This window comes from Haliotis rubra, unplaced genomic scaffold, assembly GCF_003918875.1.
Source record: "Haliotis rubra isolate DU_JTF1 unplaced genomic scaffold, ASM391887v1 Scf550, whole genome shotgun sequence".
In the NCBI taxonomy this organism is placed as follows: Eukaryota; Metazoa; Mollusca; class Gastropoda; order Lepetellida; family Haliotidae; genus Haliotis; species Haliotis rubra.
The window spans coordinates 156,359-172,588 of NW_025767247.1; the positions used below are offsets into that span (position 1 = coordinate 156,359).

A 16,230-nucleotide genomic window follows, 5' to 3' on the forward strand; every position below is an offset into this window, starting at 1 on the left:
TCTGGCCGTTTTGGCGGGAAAAAGTGGCGCCACCGCTCCCACATGCTTCACTCTCTCCGATTTATGAGCCTGACACTTGAATTTACAGGGAAATCCAAAGTGTTTAGTGGGGAGGTTGGGAGGGCTTACCTCATGAGTCAGGATAAGTATAAAATATCAATTTTATTCAGAAAATTACATATTTTTCTTTATCCTGACACATGCTTATTGCTTGTAGAATCCGTCGGATTGGTGGCGGGTCAAACTACTTCTGGATTTCATGTAGTGATTTACGTCTTGTATACCCCTCTATGGGAACTTCTTGTTGGCACTTCTATGTTACTGCTAGTCTCTGCTGCTGCTGCAACCCTGCACTTCCAGCTGTCTCTGACGGGGGGACCACTATTGTTAACGTTTGGTCCTGGCTTCTGTTAACATTTTATGTGGATTTTGCGACTCCATCTTTTGATGCAAGCATCAAGTGGAGAAGCGACCCTTTCCTGTACGAGTATCCTTACAAGTACTGGGTCATATCACTTTATGCTAGTCTGTCCTTAGACGTGCATATAGACTCTAAAGCTGAACTCTTCCAAGTGTAGGCTTTTGCAAGTCATGTGATAAAAGGGCGAAACTTCGTCTCAGCGCGCCTTTGAGGGACTGTCAACTGTTGTGCAACAACCAGCGGGCCGAAATGGGGAATGCCGGAGACGTCCTCGGTGGCAATGTCCCTCAGGTAATGGTTGGCAAACACCATGTTCGATTTCCAAAAGCAGCCCTCCATTATCATTCTGATAGAGCAATTCCCATGTAGAGCGAGTGTTGACGCCTGAGCTCTAACTTCGTGTGGGTTGGAGGCTCTTGGAGGATCTAGTCCTGCTGCTTTGTAGGCCCGTAGTATGACAGTTCTGATCCAGATCGATATCGTAGTGCGGGAGACCTCCGTCTGCGTAGCTGTCGATATCGGGACAAAAAGACGCTTGAATTTCCGTCTCCTGGTCCTGGATCTTTGTAGGTAGATTTTCAATGCTCTGACTGGGCACAAGGATAGGTCCTGCGTATCCTGTGGTCCTAGGACTGATGATAGTGTTGGGACGTGGAAGAGTCTGTCCGGTTGACCTGGCAGTTGATTCTTTGCGATGAAGTCCCATCTCAGTCCCACATGCACGGTGTTTTGATTTTCATCAAATCGTGTTCTCTCGAAGTCCAGAGCATGTATTTCCGACATCCGTGCTGCTGTTGCTAAGGCAATCAGGAACAGCGTCTTCTGGGTCAAGAACTCGAAGGATGTCCTTTCCAATGGTTCGTAGACGTCACTGGTGAGATGTCGGAGAACTACGTTGTGGTCCCACGCCAGAGCTTTGAATCTCTGTTGTTGGTCCTCCAATTTAAAAGAGCGAAGGAAGGCCAGTAACTCTGGTACTTTCGTCAATTTTGCACCCGTCCTCATAGTGATGACTTAGCTCAATGCCGCTAGGTATGTTGAGAGTGTTGACCCTTTTAACCGCTTCGTTTGTCGTAGGTGACAAAGGTAGTCCGCCACTTGAGGGGGTGTCGCTGTAAAGCCGTTCCTCGCAGCGTATGTCTCGAAACGTAGCCACTTGTCGTCGTACAAGTTGCGTGTAGACTTGCGTAGAGCTAGTGTGCCTGCTTTCGCTGCCCTGGCGGAATATCCTCTCTTGTTAAGCACGCCTTGATACAGTCCACACGTGTAGCCGGAACACCTCTGGGTTGCCGTGCACCTGCTTTGTGTGAGGATGTACTAGTAGATTCTCCACTCTGGTAGTTGCAGTTGAGGCAGTCCTAGTTCTTGTATGAGAATGGGGAACCAAACTCTCGCTGGCCAGTAAGGCGCGACCAAAATCAGTTGTAGGTCCTTCATCAGGCTGATTTTCTGCAACACCCTCGGTATTAGAGCTGGTGGTGGAAACGCATAAGCGTTTAGTCCTTCCCAGGATATGCTTAGAGCGTCCGTTGCCCATGCAAGATCTCTGGATGTAACATCCATTCTGTTGGGGATGGCTGCGTTGGACGAGATAGTGCGTCTGCTATCACATTCTTGGCTCCTGGAATGTGGCATGCTCTTAAGTGGATGTTCAGGTTGTCTGTTATGCTGAATAGTTGAAAGCAGAGGTCCAGGAGGTTCGCCGATCTTGTCGATCCTTGCCTGGTGATGTAGAACGCCACCGTGGAGTTGTCCGTATGCACCATCAGATGAGCATTCTCCAGAATGTTTGTCCAGTGGAGTATGGCGTTGAGTACTGTTTTCATTTCCAGCATGTTGATGTGTAGATCCTTCTCCTCTTTGGTCCATCTCCCAGCGAACACTTCGTCATCGAGGTTTGCTCCCCAACCTTGGAGTGATGCGTCCACGTAGAGATGCGTCGTGCACTCTGGCTCTGCTAAATAGGTGCCTCCGCAAACATTCGATCTCTGGGTCCACCAAAGGAGATATGGGCGTAGGGCATCTGGGAGTCCGAAGGGTTCCGGGTCGTCCAGATGAGTATTGACGAAGACCTGTAGTGGGCGTAGTTGTAGTCTCCCTATTGCTGTCATGTCTTGCGCTGACGTGAGGAGACCCAACAGACTCTGCCATTGTCGTAGTGGCCACGGAGAGAGTAGAGCTTGCGAGATCCTCTGTTGTATTTTGAGCCATCGGTCCTCTGGTACCACTATGCGGTTTTGTGTTGTCATGAACTGGATTCCTAGGAACTGCAGGTCCTGTGTAGGTTCTAGGTCCGACTTGAGGAGATTCACTAGCCACCCCAGTTGATAATCTCTGTTGAAGGCCCTAATGTTGTAGCTGAGTCGGAACTTTTCTTTGCAGTTTTTCTTTGGCACTAGGAAAACTGGGGAGTAGAATCCTGGTGAGAGCTGGTCCTGGTCCACCACTTCTATGGCTTCCTTCTGTAGCAGAGATGTGATCGCTTCTATTAACCTCTCTGTCGAGTGGGCCGTGAAGTCGAACTTGTGAGGTTCGTCTGTCAACGGCGGAGTTGCTTGCAGTTGTATGCGATATCCGTCTCTTAGGATGCTGGATACAAATGGATCTTGAAGGATTCCCCAGTTTTCCCAGTAGTTTTGTAGACGTCCACCCACTTGTGAAGGTTGTACAGGAACGGCTGGGGGGTGGAAGACTCCAGTCGTTTCGAACCCCTCCTTCATCGTTTCTGATCCTTGGCGCCTCTGGGTGCCCTGCCTCGCCCGGGTTGTCCTCTAAAGTTGCCGGCTGGGCGACGAAAGGAGTCCTTCCCTCCTCTGAAGGTGCTCATTTTCTTGTCTCTTGCCTTCTGGATGCCTGCGAACTTCGACTTGCCCGAGTAGCGATGGGACGTCTGCCTGATGATACTGGCTAGTGTATCGATGGACTTGATCATAAGGACTTCTCTGGAGTCTTTGGTAACTTCTTTGGCGACGTCGTCACTCCAGTTGCAGGATGCCAGTAGTCTTTGTCGTCTCGCCGACGTAAACGCTGCTGAGATGGATGATAGATGGTCCGTCATAAACTGCTGGTCCCTCTTCTGCATGAGTAGAGCAGAGTAGATCATCCGGTCCTCCTCTGCGGTAGAGTCCTTGAACTTGGTGATGAGCGTCTCATTCATTGCCCTGGATCTGTTCAGGCCGAAGAACATCCTTCTGGACATTGTCTCTATCTGCGCCAGCTTTTTGTCGTCAATCTTATAAGACTTGGTTCGGGCGTCGTTGATGACCTTGTAGTTATCATCTATCTCTTGTGCCTTCATGAAGGGGTCCATAATGTGTAGAGAGAACTTCTTAGCGTTGAATTGTGGAAGATTCGGCGCCTGGGATTTCGTTGCCTTCCTCAAGGCTGCATCCAAGTTCTCTGGAACTTCCGAGATGGGATCAATTGGCGGTAAAGTGATCGTGTCGACATCCTCGTCCTTCATCAGGTACGTGAGTGCTGTATTCACTTCCTTGGAGGGTGACGCTAACTCCAGTCCGTTGGCCATCCAATATCTTATCTCTGCGTCCGAGAAGATAATACTGCCATCGTCCTCTGCGTCAGGGACGCTGACCTGGGACCGTTGATCATCCTCCGCTGGGGATCAGTGTGGAGACCTGTGTGGAGACCTGTGTGGAGACCTGCGTGGAGACCTGCGTGGAGACTTGCGTGGAGACCTGCGTGGAGACCTTCGTGGAGACCTGCGCGGAGACCTGCGTGGTAGACCTGCGCGGAGACCTGCGTGGAGACCTGCGCGGAGACCTGCGTGGAGATGAACCTGTAGAGCTGCGTCTGTAGGACGATCAGTGTGGAGTCCTGCGTGAAGGCGAGAGTGTCTTGGTTCGTGAATGCCTCAGTGAAGATGTTGATGACGTCCTTGAGATTGTCTCCGAAGGCCTGTTCATCTGCGTCGTCAATGGAAGGCCTCTCCAATGTGTCGTCGGCGGTGGGTCCTCTGTGCAGGTCCAGGTCCTCTCTGTGGGTGGTGTCCAGGACTGGGTGTCGATCTCTTTCCTGCTCGAAGCGTCTCTCCATCATCTCCATTATCTGCTGCGGAAACTGCAGCATAAAGGCCCCGGGGTTGAATGCCTGCGATGATAGATGAGCTGCCCTCTCTGCGTTCGTAGCGATATGGTCCAGGGATCTCTCATCTGCCGTCAGTGTAGATACCTCGGACTGCGTAGATAACTGCGCTGATGTCAATGTTGCTGAGGCCTGCTTCTTCTTGGGGTGATGTATCTCCGGGATGAGGAGCGGCGGCTCATCATAGAGACCTCTTTCTTCCATCGGGACAATCTCGGCCGAGAAAGTCCTAGCTGTCTGCGCCGACGTCCCCGTAGAGTTGCTCACCGTCTTAGGGGTGTGTGGCCGTGTCTGCGTAGAGGATGGCTTCTTCTTCTTCCTCAGCGAGGAAGGGATGTCCGAAGTGGCAGCCCTCTTCTTCAAAGTGGCGGACAACGTCCCATGCCAATCCTCCGAGGACATCACCGGCGGATCACTGGAAGGAAGAGGGTCGTCTGACAGCAGTTGACACGTGAGGGACTCAGCCGGCTTATCCATGACTTGACAAAGTCGCCTGGATTTGTCTTTAGCACGCCTAAGTACACAGAAAATGTATTTATTAAATTCAATATTGGTTAAATGCTGACAAAGATTGCAGCGAGAGCTGGAAGTGCATGGTGTTGTGCAGCTAGGGCACAAAGAATGCCGGTCTGCAGCAGAAACTCGGAATCTACAATGAAGACAGGTTTTCATGAAATGTAAACAACTGAACAAACACGGACAAACTCGTGAATAAACAGTGAAAATTACGAATCAATTTCAAACCATATTGTTGAAGGATACTCCCTAAACCCCTAGAAAGGTCATGTATAGGGTAATAACTAAGAATTAAAAGGATATAGTGCCGAATAGAAGACACAGGCGCTCTCTCAACCGTCCACTAGGGCGAAGAAGGATAGAGTGCAGCATGTGGGAGCGGTGGCGCCACTTTTTCGAGCCAAAACGGCCAGACGGATAACTCATGGTGAGTAGTGATTTTACGTCTGTTTTTATTGAAGGGAGCTTCAATAGAAGATACAAGTGTTCCACTAACGTTCGCAAGAGGAAGGAGACAAGCAATAAGCATGAGTCAGGATAAGGAAAAATATGTAAAATGTTACAATGTCAATGGTAAAATGCTCTTCATGAATATGTTAACTAGTTCTGCTCCGGAAAGGATCACTACCACAAATTTCAGGCAAAGTCAAAGTTGTTGACCTTGTGCTTATCTCCTCCTTCTTTGCAAATGTTAGTGGAACACTTGAATCCCTTGTAGTTCTCTCACCTACAGGTTGCCTCCCTTTTCCCGCACAAACAGTCATGTGAACTGCCATGCTTGCCACTCTCTTGTTCCTTCTCACACACTTACTCCCCCTACATCAGGTAACCCCTTCAAAATGTTCCTTCTCACACACTTACTCCCCTACATCAGGTAACCCCTTCAAAATGTTCCTTCTCACACACTTACTCCCTCTACATCAGGTAACCCCTTCAAAATGTTCCTTCTCACACACTTACTCCCCTACATCAGGTAACCCCTTCACTATGTTCCTTCTCACACACTTACTCCCCTACATCAGGTAACCCCTTCAAAATGTTCCTTCTCACACACTTACTCCCCTACATCAGGTAACCCCTTCAAAATGTTCCTTCTCACACACTTACTCCCCCTACATCAGGTAACCCCTTCAATATGTTCCTTCTCACACACTTACTCCCCTACATCAGGTAACCCCTTCAAAATGTTCCTTCTCACACACTTACTCCCCTACATCAGGTATCCCCTTCACTATGTTCCTTCTCACACACTTACTCCCCTACATCAGGTAACCCCTTCAAAATGTTCCTTCTCACACACTTACTCCCCCTACATCAGGTAACCCCTTCAAAATGTTCCTTCTCACACACTTACTCCCCTACATCAGGTAACCCCTTCAAAATGTTCCTTCTCACACACTTACTCCCCCCTACATCAGGTAACCCCTTCAAAATGTTCCTTCTCACACACTTACTCCCCTACATCAGGTAACCCCTTCAAAATGTTCCTTCTCACACACTTACTCCCCCTACATCAGGTAACCCCTTCAAAATGTTCCTTCTCACACACTTACTCCCCCTACATCAGGTAACCCCTTCAAAATGTTCCTTCTCACACACTTACTCCCCCTACATCAGGTAACCCCTTCAAAATGTTCCTTCTCACACACTTACTCCCCTACATCAGGTAACCCCTTCAAAATGTTCCTTCTCACACACTTACTCCCCCTACATCAGGTAACCCCTTCAAAATGTTCCTTCTCACACACTTACTCCCCTACATCAGGTAACCCCTTCAATATGTTCCTTCTCACACACTTACTCCCCTACATCAGGTAACCCCTTCAAAATGTTCCTTCTCACACACTTACTCCCCTACATCAGGTAACCCCTTCAATATGTTCCTTCTCACACACTTACTCCCCCTACATCAGGTAACCCCTTCAAAATGTTCCTTCTCACACACTTACTCCCCCTACATCAGGTAACCCCTTCAAAATGTTCCTTCTGACACACTTACTCCCCTACATCAGGTAACCCCTTCAAAATGTTCCTTCTCACACACTTACTCCCCTACATCAGGTAACCCCTTCAAAATGTTCCTTCTCACACACTTACTCCCCCTACATCAGGCAACCCCTTCAAAATGTTCCTTCTCACACACTTACTCCCCCTACATCAGGTATCCCTTTCATTATGTTCCTTCTCACACACTTACTCCCCCTACATCAGGTAACCCCTTCAAAATGTTCCTTCTCACACACTTACTCCCCTACATCAGGTAACCCCTTCAATATGTTCCTTCTCACACACTTACTCCCCTACATCAGGTAACCCCTTCAAAATGTTCCTTCTCACACACTTACTCCCCCTACATCAGGTAACCCCTTCAAAATGTTCCTTCTCACACACTTACTCCCCTACATCAGGTATCCCCTTCAATATGTTCCTTCTCACACACTTACTCCCCTACATCAGGTAACCCTTCAAAATGTTCCTTCTCACACACTTACTCCCCTACATCAGGTATCCCTTCAAAATGTTCCTTCTCACACACTTACTCCCCCTACATCAGGTAACCCCTTCAAAATGTTCCTTCTCACACACTTACTCCCCTACATCAGGTAACCCCTTCAAAATGTTCCTTCTCACACACTTACTCCCCTACATCAGGTAACCCCTTCAAAATGTTCCTTCTCACACACTTACTCCCCCTACATCAGGTATCCCCTTCAATATGTTCCTTCTCACACACTTACTCCCCCTACATCAGGTAACCCCTTCAAAATGTTCCTTCTCACACACTTACTCCCCTACATCAGGTAACCCTTCAATATGTTCCTTCTCACACACTTACTCCCCTACATCAGGTAACCCCTTCAAAATGTTCCTTCTCACACACTTACTCCCCCTACATCAGGTATCCCCTTCAAAATGTTCCTTCTCACACACTTACTCCCCCTACATCAGGTATCCCCTTCAATATGTTCCTTCTCACACACTTACTCCCCCTATATCAGGTAACCCCTTCAATATGTTCCTTCTCACACACTTACTCCCCGTACATCAGGTAACCGCTGTATTGTGTCTGTTCGTTATGCCACACTTACGCTCCATCACATGGTCCACTGCCCTCTGTAACGCTGCTCGCAGTGTTTCCAGAGGTTCTGTGTCATCTGAGGAGAAACATATATCATCAGTAAATTTATAATCAAACCGTTAAAGTAAACTGTACATCTTATGCACGTAGATAAATCAAAGTGACACTGTGTGTTTCATTTATAACCATTGAGGGAGTTAATTCCTAGATTTAACTAGAAATGTAGAATTGAAAAGTTTACCTATAAATTTGATATTTATATTACTTATGCTATCTAATGGTGTCACTTTTATCATCCAAAACTGAGTTCCACTGGAGATATCGCTTGTGTGAGATCATATGATTTATTACCCACGTGGCAGACGTATGGGTAGTTGCATACTAATCTCGTACGTCACACGAGTGTCGTATCATGTTGACCTGTGTCGTAACGACTTGACCTGAGATTCTAACGATTTGATTGGATAACTAATGACCTCTCAGTTAGGTCATGTTGTGACGAAACCACTTGTTCATTCATAACAAACACGCGAATTCATTCATTCTACAACTTAGATGCATTCTGGGAATGTAAACATTGCGAACGTTGCCGTGTCACTGTTTAATTGTGACTCGAACTGAGACATTATATCCGTCGAAAAATATAAACGCAATGTTTCCACCAGTGATGTCAGCCGAATGAAGCAACTGCAAACCAAGAAACAGGGTCCTACGGAGTAGTTTATTGTTGGAGGTTGTACGAGAGGCGATGACAACTGACATGCATCGTGACGTCGGTTACCAAGGGGACAGACCAGAATGGCGTAGTGACGTCAATACAGTGTGACGTCATGCAAAAGTGAACTACAGAACAAAATTCTTCCGCAACCTCTTTATGAAACCGGTTTCGGTTTGAAACCATAACAATAACAAAAGTACACTATTTTGTCAATTTAATGCATGTACGACATGGGTAATAAATAAAATACCACACTCGGTCTCATTACATACAAATTATTTAAAAAAACTTGTGACCTTCTTATGGTCAGACACCATAAGAAGGACACTCGTTTCGTATAATTCGTATGTAATGGGACCTCGTGTAGTATTCTTTATATCTCTTAGGAGCTATCATTTTGACAGATATTTTGTACAATGCCCTGACAATGCTATGACGTCATTAACTTGATGACATCACAATGCTATGACATCACTGCACTCCAAGTCTAATGGTAGTACAGTGTTGAGCGATGTTCATTTTTCATTGAAAACTAATGAAGAATGATTTTTGATGATAAAGAGAATCTCACCCTCGTGTCTGATATATGATATATGGGTCATTTTCAAAATTGGTAGGATTTTCAATTCTTTATTACAGTAAAATCAAACACATGAAAATTGATTTAGGTTTTATTCAAATGAAATCTGAAATACTTAATTATTCAATAATACAAACATGCAGGCTCAAATTTACTAATTGGCCTTTTAATTGATACATAAGTAATTAATAGGATGAGGGAAAGTCCTGACCGTTACCACTTCTTAATCAGAATAAGGATTTAAAAACATAATTCATAAAAATCTTTAAAAGATGGCATACACAGCTTTTACACCGACTTAATCAAACTTGAAGGTAAAAACTATTATCATTATTTTTGAAAGTATTATTTTGTATCTTTCATTTATTTACCACAAAATAATTGCATTTTTCTAAATGATTATTATGCATATAGCTTTCCGCAGGTAAAATTGTCTAAAAATCACATCAGCTACTAAGCCCAGGACATCTTTAGATGACACCAGCATAAAGAGGAGTGTTTCATGTATTATCATGAATTAATTACAGCAGTCAATTAACACCAGTAACGGTTAGGACAATAGTGGTAACGGTTTGGACAGGAATGGTAACGGGCTGGACATAAACCTTAAACAATTTAATTCAACATAGAAACGGGTAACATGAAAGGAAAAAAATATATTATTTACTTCAACTGCTAACCCTATTTTGGACAGACAGTGAAATGTGTATTAGAAATTTTAACTTGTAACAAATGTGACATGTTTTCTTCCATGCTGTGGTAACGGTTTGGACATTTGTTATATCAATATGAAACTTGTGAATGAATTTAGGCTTTTGAATAAAAACAAACTGTAGCTTCTAAAGAATAGAAAAACACACCTGTCTAGGTTGAAAATCACTTATAATCTAAAGAAGAGTGCAATTGAGGAACAAAAATTGAATGAATAGTATCGGTTGTGACATTATTGGTAACGGTCAGGACATCAGTGTAACAAACAAATGTTATCCCTCTAAAAAGTTGCAAAAGATTAAATTCTGAAAGGTACTGCAACAACTATGATACTGTACACATGGTCATGCTACACAGGCCACTGAATAGATAACATTTTGCTGTTGATATTATGGTGCAATATTAGTCTCCACGAAATATACTTCTTTCATTCACTCGGATACCTTTACTCTTTGTGAATCGTGAGATGGTAACATATGTTTATCAAATACAAAGGTTTGGCCAACATATTAGCACCTAGCAAATATTCAAAGTAAATGGTAGCCTTACATATCTCACAGTTAAAGTTAAAACAGTTTCCACCAAAAATTCTTTAAAGGTTGGAATACTGTTACCATAGATGTCCTAACCGTTACCTTTAATTTATAAAGACTATAGATCTTATAGAAAATAGAAACTTAACGTGATAAATTCGTTTTGGTTTTTATTATTTAAAGCAGATGGATAAGTAAATGAAAAAATATTATCACACCATGGAACATATTCTTTAAAATTGAAATTTATTAAAGATATGTCCAGACCGTTACTATTATTTGTCTAAACCGTTACTAGAGACTGTGTTTTTTATGATACTACATCAAAACTCCTTTGAACAGAAAAATTCCATGCTTAAACTTATCTTAACCCTTAAAGTAATTATAAATTTGTTATATTTCAAATAGTAATGAACAACTTTTTGAAATACAAATCATTTTGTCCAGACCGTTACAAGGACTGTCCAAACCGTTACTTTGCAGAGTGGTAACGGTTTGGACAGTAACGGTCAAGACAATTTGTAAGTAAATCTAAAATATAAAAATGAATGATCCCTAAAAGATTTCAAAGGACATGCCTTCCACCTCTTCCATTTCTGGGCAACATATCCATTGAAATGTAAAAAAAACAAAGAGATATATTTGACACAAAATACATTGGTAACGGTCTGGACAATTAAGGTTGACATATAACATTTATACTTATTTGATGGTGTCAATTTTCTGCAAAATGCGTTGAATTTCATTATTTCATTTGCTGTCAAATGCACAGGGGCTAGCTCAAGCACACACAGGAAGTAGTATTACAATCCAGCTCCAGATGGAAATTATTGCAGGAATTTCATACACTGGTAACGGTCAGGACACAAAATGACAGGACAAGCATGTAACAATTTGTAGAAAAAAACTTTTTAAGTTAAAAAACAAATTAAATGCAGTTTGAGTATGCCTGTTCAATGGTAACTGGCATAATATGAATTAGTTTGTTTATTTGCATTTATATTTACATTATTTGTGAACATTGATATTAGGACTGTCACCTCCGGACAGAGCAAATCGGCCAATTTTGACCCTAAAATGTGGCTAAATATAAATTTCAAAATGACAAGACTAATGATATACCACTTTTACTGACCAGTAAACTTCTAAATATGTTTTCTAGCACAAAAAAATCCTTTTAAGTTAACAGATTTTTTTTATATTTGGAACGGACAGAAAATCCTACCAATTTTGAAAATGACCCATATATTATATCAACACTCGCTGATAAAGGTAAAAATATCCTCGGCAAGCCTATGAAATGACGAACATCAAGTTAACATTAGCCAATCACAAAGCAGCCTTGTTCTGCTTTGTGTCACCAATTACTAATCAAGACTATTCAAAAATATTTCTCAATTCAACTTTCAACGAAACTAAACCATATAACATTCAGGTCCATCATATATCTGAAACTCTACAGCAGTTCTAGTCCTGTTATGTTAACTTTCTTGAGGTTGCATGATCAAAAAACACATACGGACACCTGTCTGTCTGCCCTCACACCTGCCTGACATCACATCCACCAGTATGCCCTCACACCTGCTTGACATCACATCCACCAGTATGCCCTCACACCTGCCTGACATCACATCCACCACTATGCCCTCACACCTGCTTGACATCACATCCACCAGTATGCCCTCACACAGTTTAGTCTCTATTCGCCTACATCTCAATTCGCCTTCAACCCATGTCGCATACAAAAACAATGTAGGCTAATTGGGATAAGAGAATGCACCCCCATACTCTTAGAATGAGCCCGACTCACTGGTCAGGGCAATACTAATCTCGACTGTTGTTAAACTGATAAGTGTAAATTGGCACGGCTCCCATGGCCGAAAGCTATGAAATAAACAATGCCATTGTTTTAGAAAGTGGTCAAATGTAACGTATGCTATATTTGGGATTACACTTTTTTAGTAAAGTACAGATTCTAGTACTTTTTGGGTTGAGTCCCATCCGATTCGAACTCACACCCTCAGAGTCAGGCACCTAATCAATGCGTTATGAGATATGTCCATTTTAAATAACATAAGATGTTGTATTATAGATTAACATATTTATCCAGCGGATAATTTGGGGGCCAAAGCCAAACTTTTTCAATACCAAATTGATAAGATCTTTAGGAACAGTATCAAAGGCCTTTTCAAAATCGATCAAAATTGATAAACCTGGAATGTGTCCATGTTTTTGTCTTAAACATAATGTCATGCAGTAATCTTGTGTTTTCACTGGTATTTCTACCAGGCATAAATCCAGTCTGATTTTCATGTATAAGAAACTACAATGTTATTAAAAATAAAATTTTCTGATTAAAATTGATATTTTATACTTATCCTGACTCATGCTTATTGCTTGTCTCCCTTTTCTTCCGAATGCTAGTGGAACACTTGAATCCCCTTTTGAAGCTCCCTTCAAAAAAGCGGACGTAAAATCACTTACCAGGAGTCATCTCCCTTCCCCAGGTTTTGGCGGGAAGCGGCGCCACCTGTCACCCATGCGCCTCACTCTCTCCGTAATACATACATAGCCCGACACACGGACTTACAGGGAAATCCAGAGTGCCTTGAGGGGAGGTTGGGAGGGCGGGATAAGTATAAAATATCAATTTTAATCAGAAAATTACATATTTTTCCTTATCCTGACTCATGCTTATTGCTTGTAGAATCCGTCGGAAACGGTGTTGGGTCAAGCCACTTCTGGATTCCTACTGATGAATTTACGTCCTATATACCCCCCATGGGAACTTCTGATGGCACTGCTGCTGCAGCTGATCCATATTCTAGCCTTCTCTGATGAATTTGGGGGGACCACAACTTATCAGATCTGTCTTCTGTAGACATATGTGTGGATTTAGGCGACTCCAACTCTTGATGGTCGTATCAAGTGGAGAGGCTACCCTTAAATGTACGAGTAATCCTACAAGTACAGGGTCTATATTCATACTAGTCTGTTCTAGATGTGTACATGGACTCTAGGCTCTATCTCTTCCAGAGAATGAGCTTGCAAGATATGTGCTAAAAGGGCGAGATCCATCTCAGCCCCTTAGCGGAACTGTCAGTTGTTGTGCTACAACAAGAGGCCCAAACTGGTGGATGCCGGAGACGTCCTTGGTAGTAATGTCTCTGAGGTAGTGGTTCGCAAACACCGACTCCGATTTCCAAAAGCATCCTTCCATTAAAGTAGATATTGAGCAATTTCCATGTAAGGCGAGCGTAGATGCTAATGCTCTGACTTCAAGAGGATTGTAGGCTTGTGGAGGCTCAAGTCCTGCTGCCTTGTAGGCTCTAAGGATGATAGAGCTCTCATCCAGATTGATATCGTAGTGCGTGAGATCTCTGTGGGTGTCGCCACCGATATAGGGATGAAAAGGCGTTTTAATTTTCGTCTCCTGTTTTTAGATCTTTATAAATAGATTTTCAGTGCTGACTGGGCATAAGCATAGGTCCTGGATATCCTGTGGCCCAAGGATTGATGATAATGCTGGGACGTGGAACTGTCTGTCAGGTTGACCTGGCAGTTGATTCTTAGCTATGAAGTCCCATCTCAATCCCAGATGAACGATGTTGTGATGTGCATCAAAACGTATATGTTCAAAGTCCAGAGCATGTATTTCTGACATCCGTGCTGCTGTTGCCAAAGCGATCAGGAAGAGAGTTTTCTGTGTAAGAAACTCATAGGATGTCCTGTCTAGTGGTTCATAAGCATCACTGGTGAGATGCTGTGGAACTACTTTAAGATCCCAAGCCGGCGCTTTAAACTTCCTTTGTAGATCTTCCAATTTGAAGGATCGTAGTAAGGCCAGTATTTCTGGTACTTTAGTCAGCTCAACACCTGACTTAATGGTGATTACTGAGCTGAGGGCAGCTAGGTATGTAGATAGCGTTGAACCTTTTAATTGTATTATTTGTCTGAGATGACAAAGATATTCCGCCACTTGAGGATGAGTTTGTTTCATCGCTGTGAAGCCTTTTCTCAAGGCGTATTTCTCAAAACTCTGACACTTGTCGTTATACAAGTTACGGGTAGATTTGCGTAAAGCTAGTGCAACTGCTTTCGCTGCTCTGGCTGAGCATTCTCCTTTCGTCAAGCAAGTCTTGATACGCTGTGTGTAGCTGGCACACTGTGGGGTTCCCGTGTGCTTGCTTGGTGTGCGGATGTATCAGCAGGTTTGGCCACTCTGAGAGTTGCAGTTTTGGACTTCCAAATTCTTGTGTGAGAATAGGAACCCACATTCTCGCTGGCCAGTAAGGCGCGATCAAATCAGTTGCAGCTTCCTCGTCTGCTTGATTTTCTGCAACACCTGTGGTATTAGAGCTGGAGGAGGAAACGCCTAAGCGTTTAGTCCTACCCCGGAGATGCTTAGAGCATATGTTGCCCATGCTTGTGGATCGGGAATCGGAGAGATGAATGTTGGTAGCTGTTTGTTGAATTTGTTTGCAAACAGGTCTATTAGCGGAAATCTATCGTCTGTATGATGTATCTAAAGGCTTCCGGATGTAACATCCATTACGTCGGGGATGGTTGTGTTAGACGAGATAGGGCATCTGCTATCACAATCTTGGCTCCAAGAATGTGGCATGCTCTTATGTAGATGTTCAAGTCATCTATTACGCCGAACAGATGAAAGCTGAGGTCTAGTAGATATCTTGACCTTGTTGATCCTTGTTTGTTGATGTAGAACGCCACTGTGTCCGTGTGGATCATCAGTCATTCCTTAGTATGCTGGACCAGTGTAGTAAGGCCTTTACTACTGCTTTCATCTCAAGCATGTTGATATGCAGATTGCTCCTGACTCGACCATTTCCCTGCTGCCACTTCGTTATTGAGGTGAGCTCCCAAGCCTTGAAGTGATGCATCTACGTAGAGATGAGTGTTGCACTCCGCTCTGATAAGTAGATTCCTCCGCAAATATTCAACTTCCGAGTCCACCATAGAAAATATGGTTTCAATCCATCCGGTAGTCCGAAGGAGTTCAGACTATTGAAACGGGCGTTCACGAACACCTGTAGTGGGCGCAATTGTAGTCTTCCTCTGTGAGTCATGTCTTGTGCTGACGTGAGAAGACTGAGTAGGTTCTGTCAACTTCGTAGTGGTAACGGAGAGAGTAGTGCTTGAGATACGACGACTTGTATCTAGACCTAACGATCCTCTGAGACGACCTTGTCATTCTGTGGTGAGATGAAACATCTTCCCAGAATCTGCTCATGTTCTATGTTGTAAGTAAGTAGACAGTAGAATCCTTGCCATGTCCGTAAAGGAAGCGAAACAACGTCCGGATCTGGGACTGCCATCGTTGTGAAGTCTATATATAGTAGACTGGCTGCCGCGAGCAAAATTCGTCAAACGTATGTTGTTGCAATTTGCCGGATAAACAGTCTTCAATCTGCTGACATGGAAGGTCTCTAAATCCCGTGAAGACAGTCAAATCACGCTGTACCCTGCTAACTGGACTGTAAATGGAGTCCTCCTCCCACGTTGAAATGTTGTTTACAATATGTAGACAACTTCCTGACACGTGAGCGATGT

At 43.7% G+C, this 16,230-nt stretch overlaps 1 protein-coding gene across 2 annotated transcripts in view; it reads right to left on the reverse strand.

Moving 5' to 3' along the window:
* The window catches only part of LOC124253749 (squamous cell carcinoma antigen recognized by T-cells 3-like), a 116,377-nt gene that overhangs the window by 35,643 nt on the left and 64,504 nt on the right, over positions 1 to 16,230 (reverse strand). For both annotated transcript variants that reach the window (XM_046687574.1, XM_046687575.1), the window contains exon 10: positions 8,128 to 8,193. In XM_046687574.1, the coding sequence (XP_046543530.1) occupies positions 8,128 to 8,193 (66 nt within the window). The remainder of the gene's footprint in view (positions 1 to 8,127; positions 8,194 to 16,230) is intronic.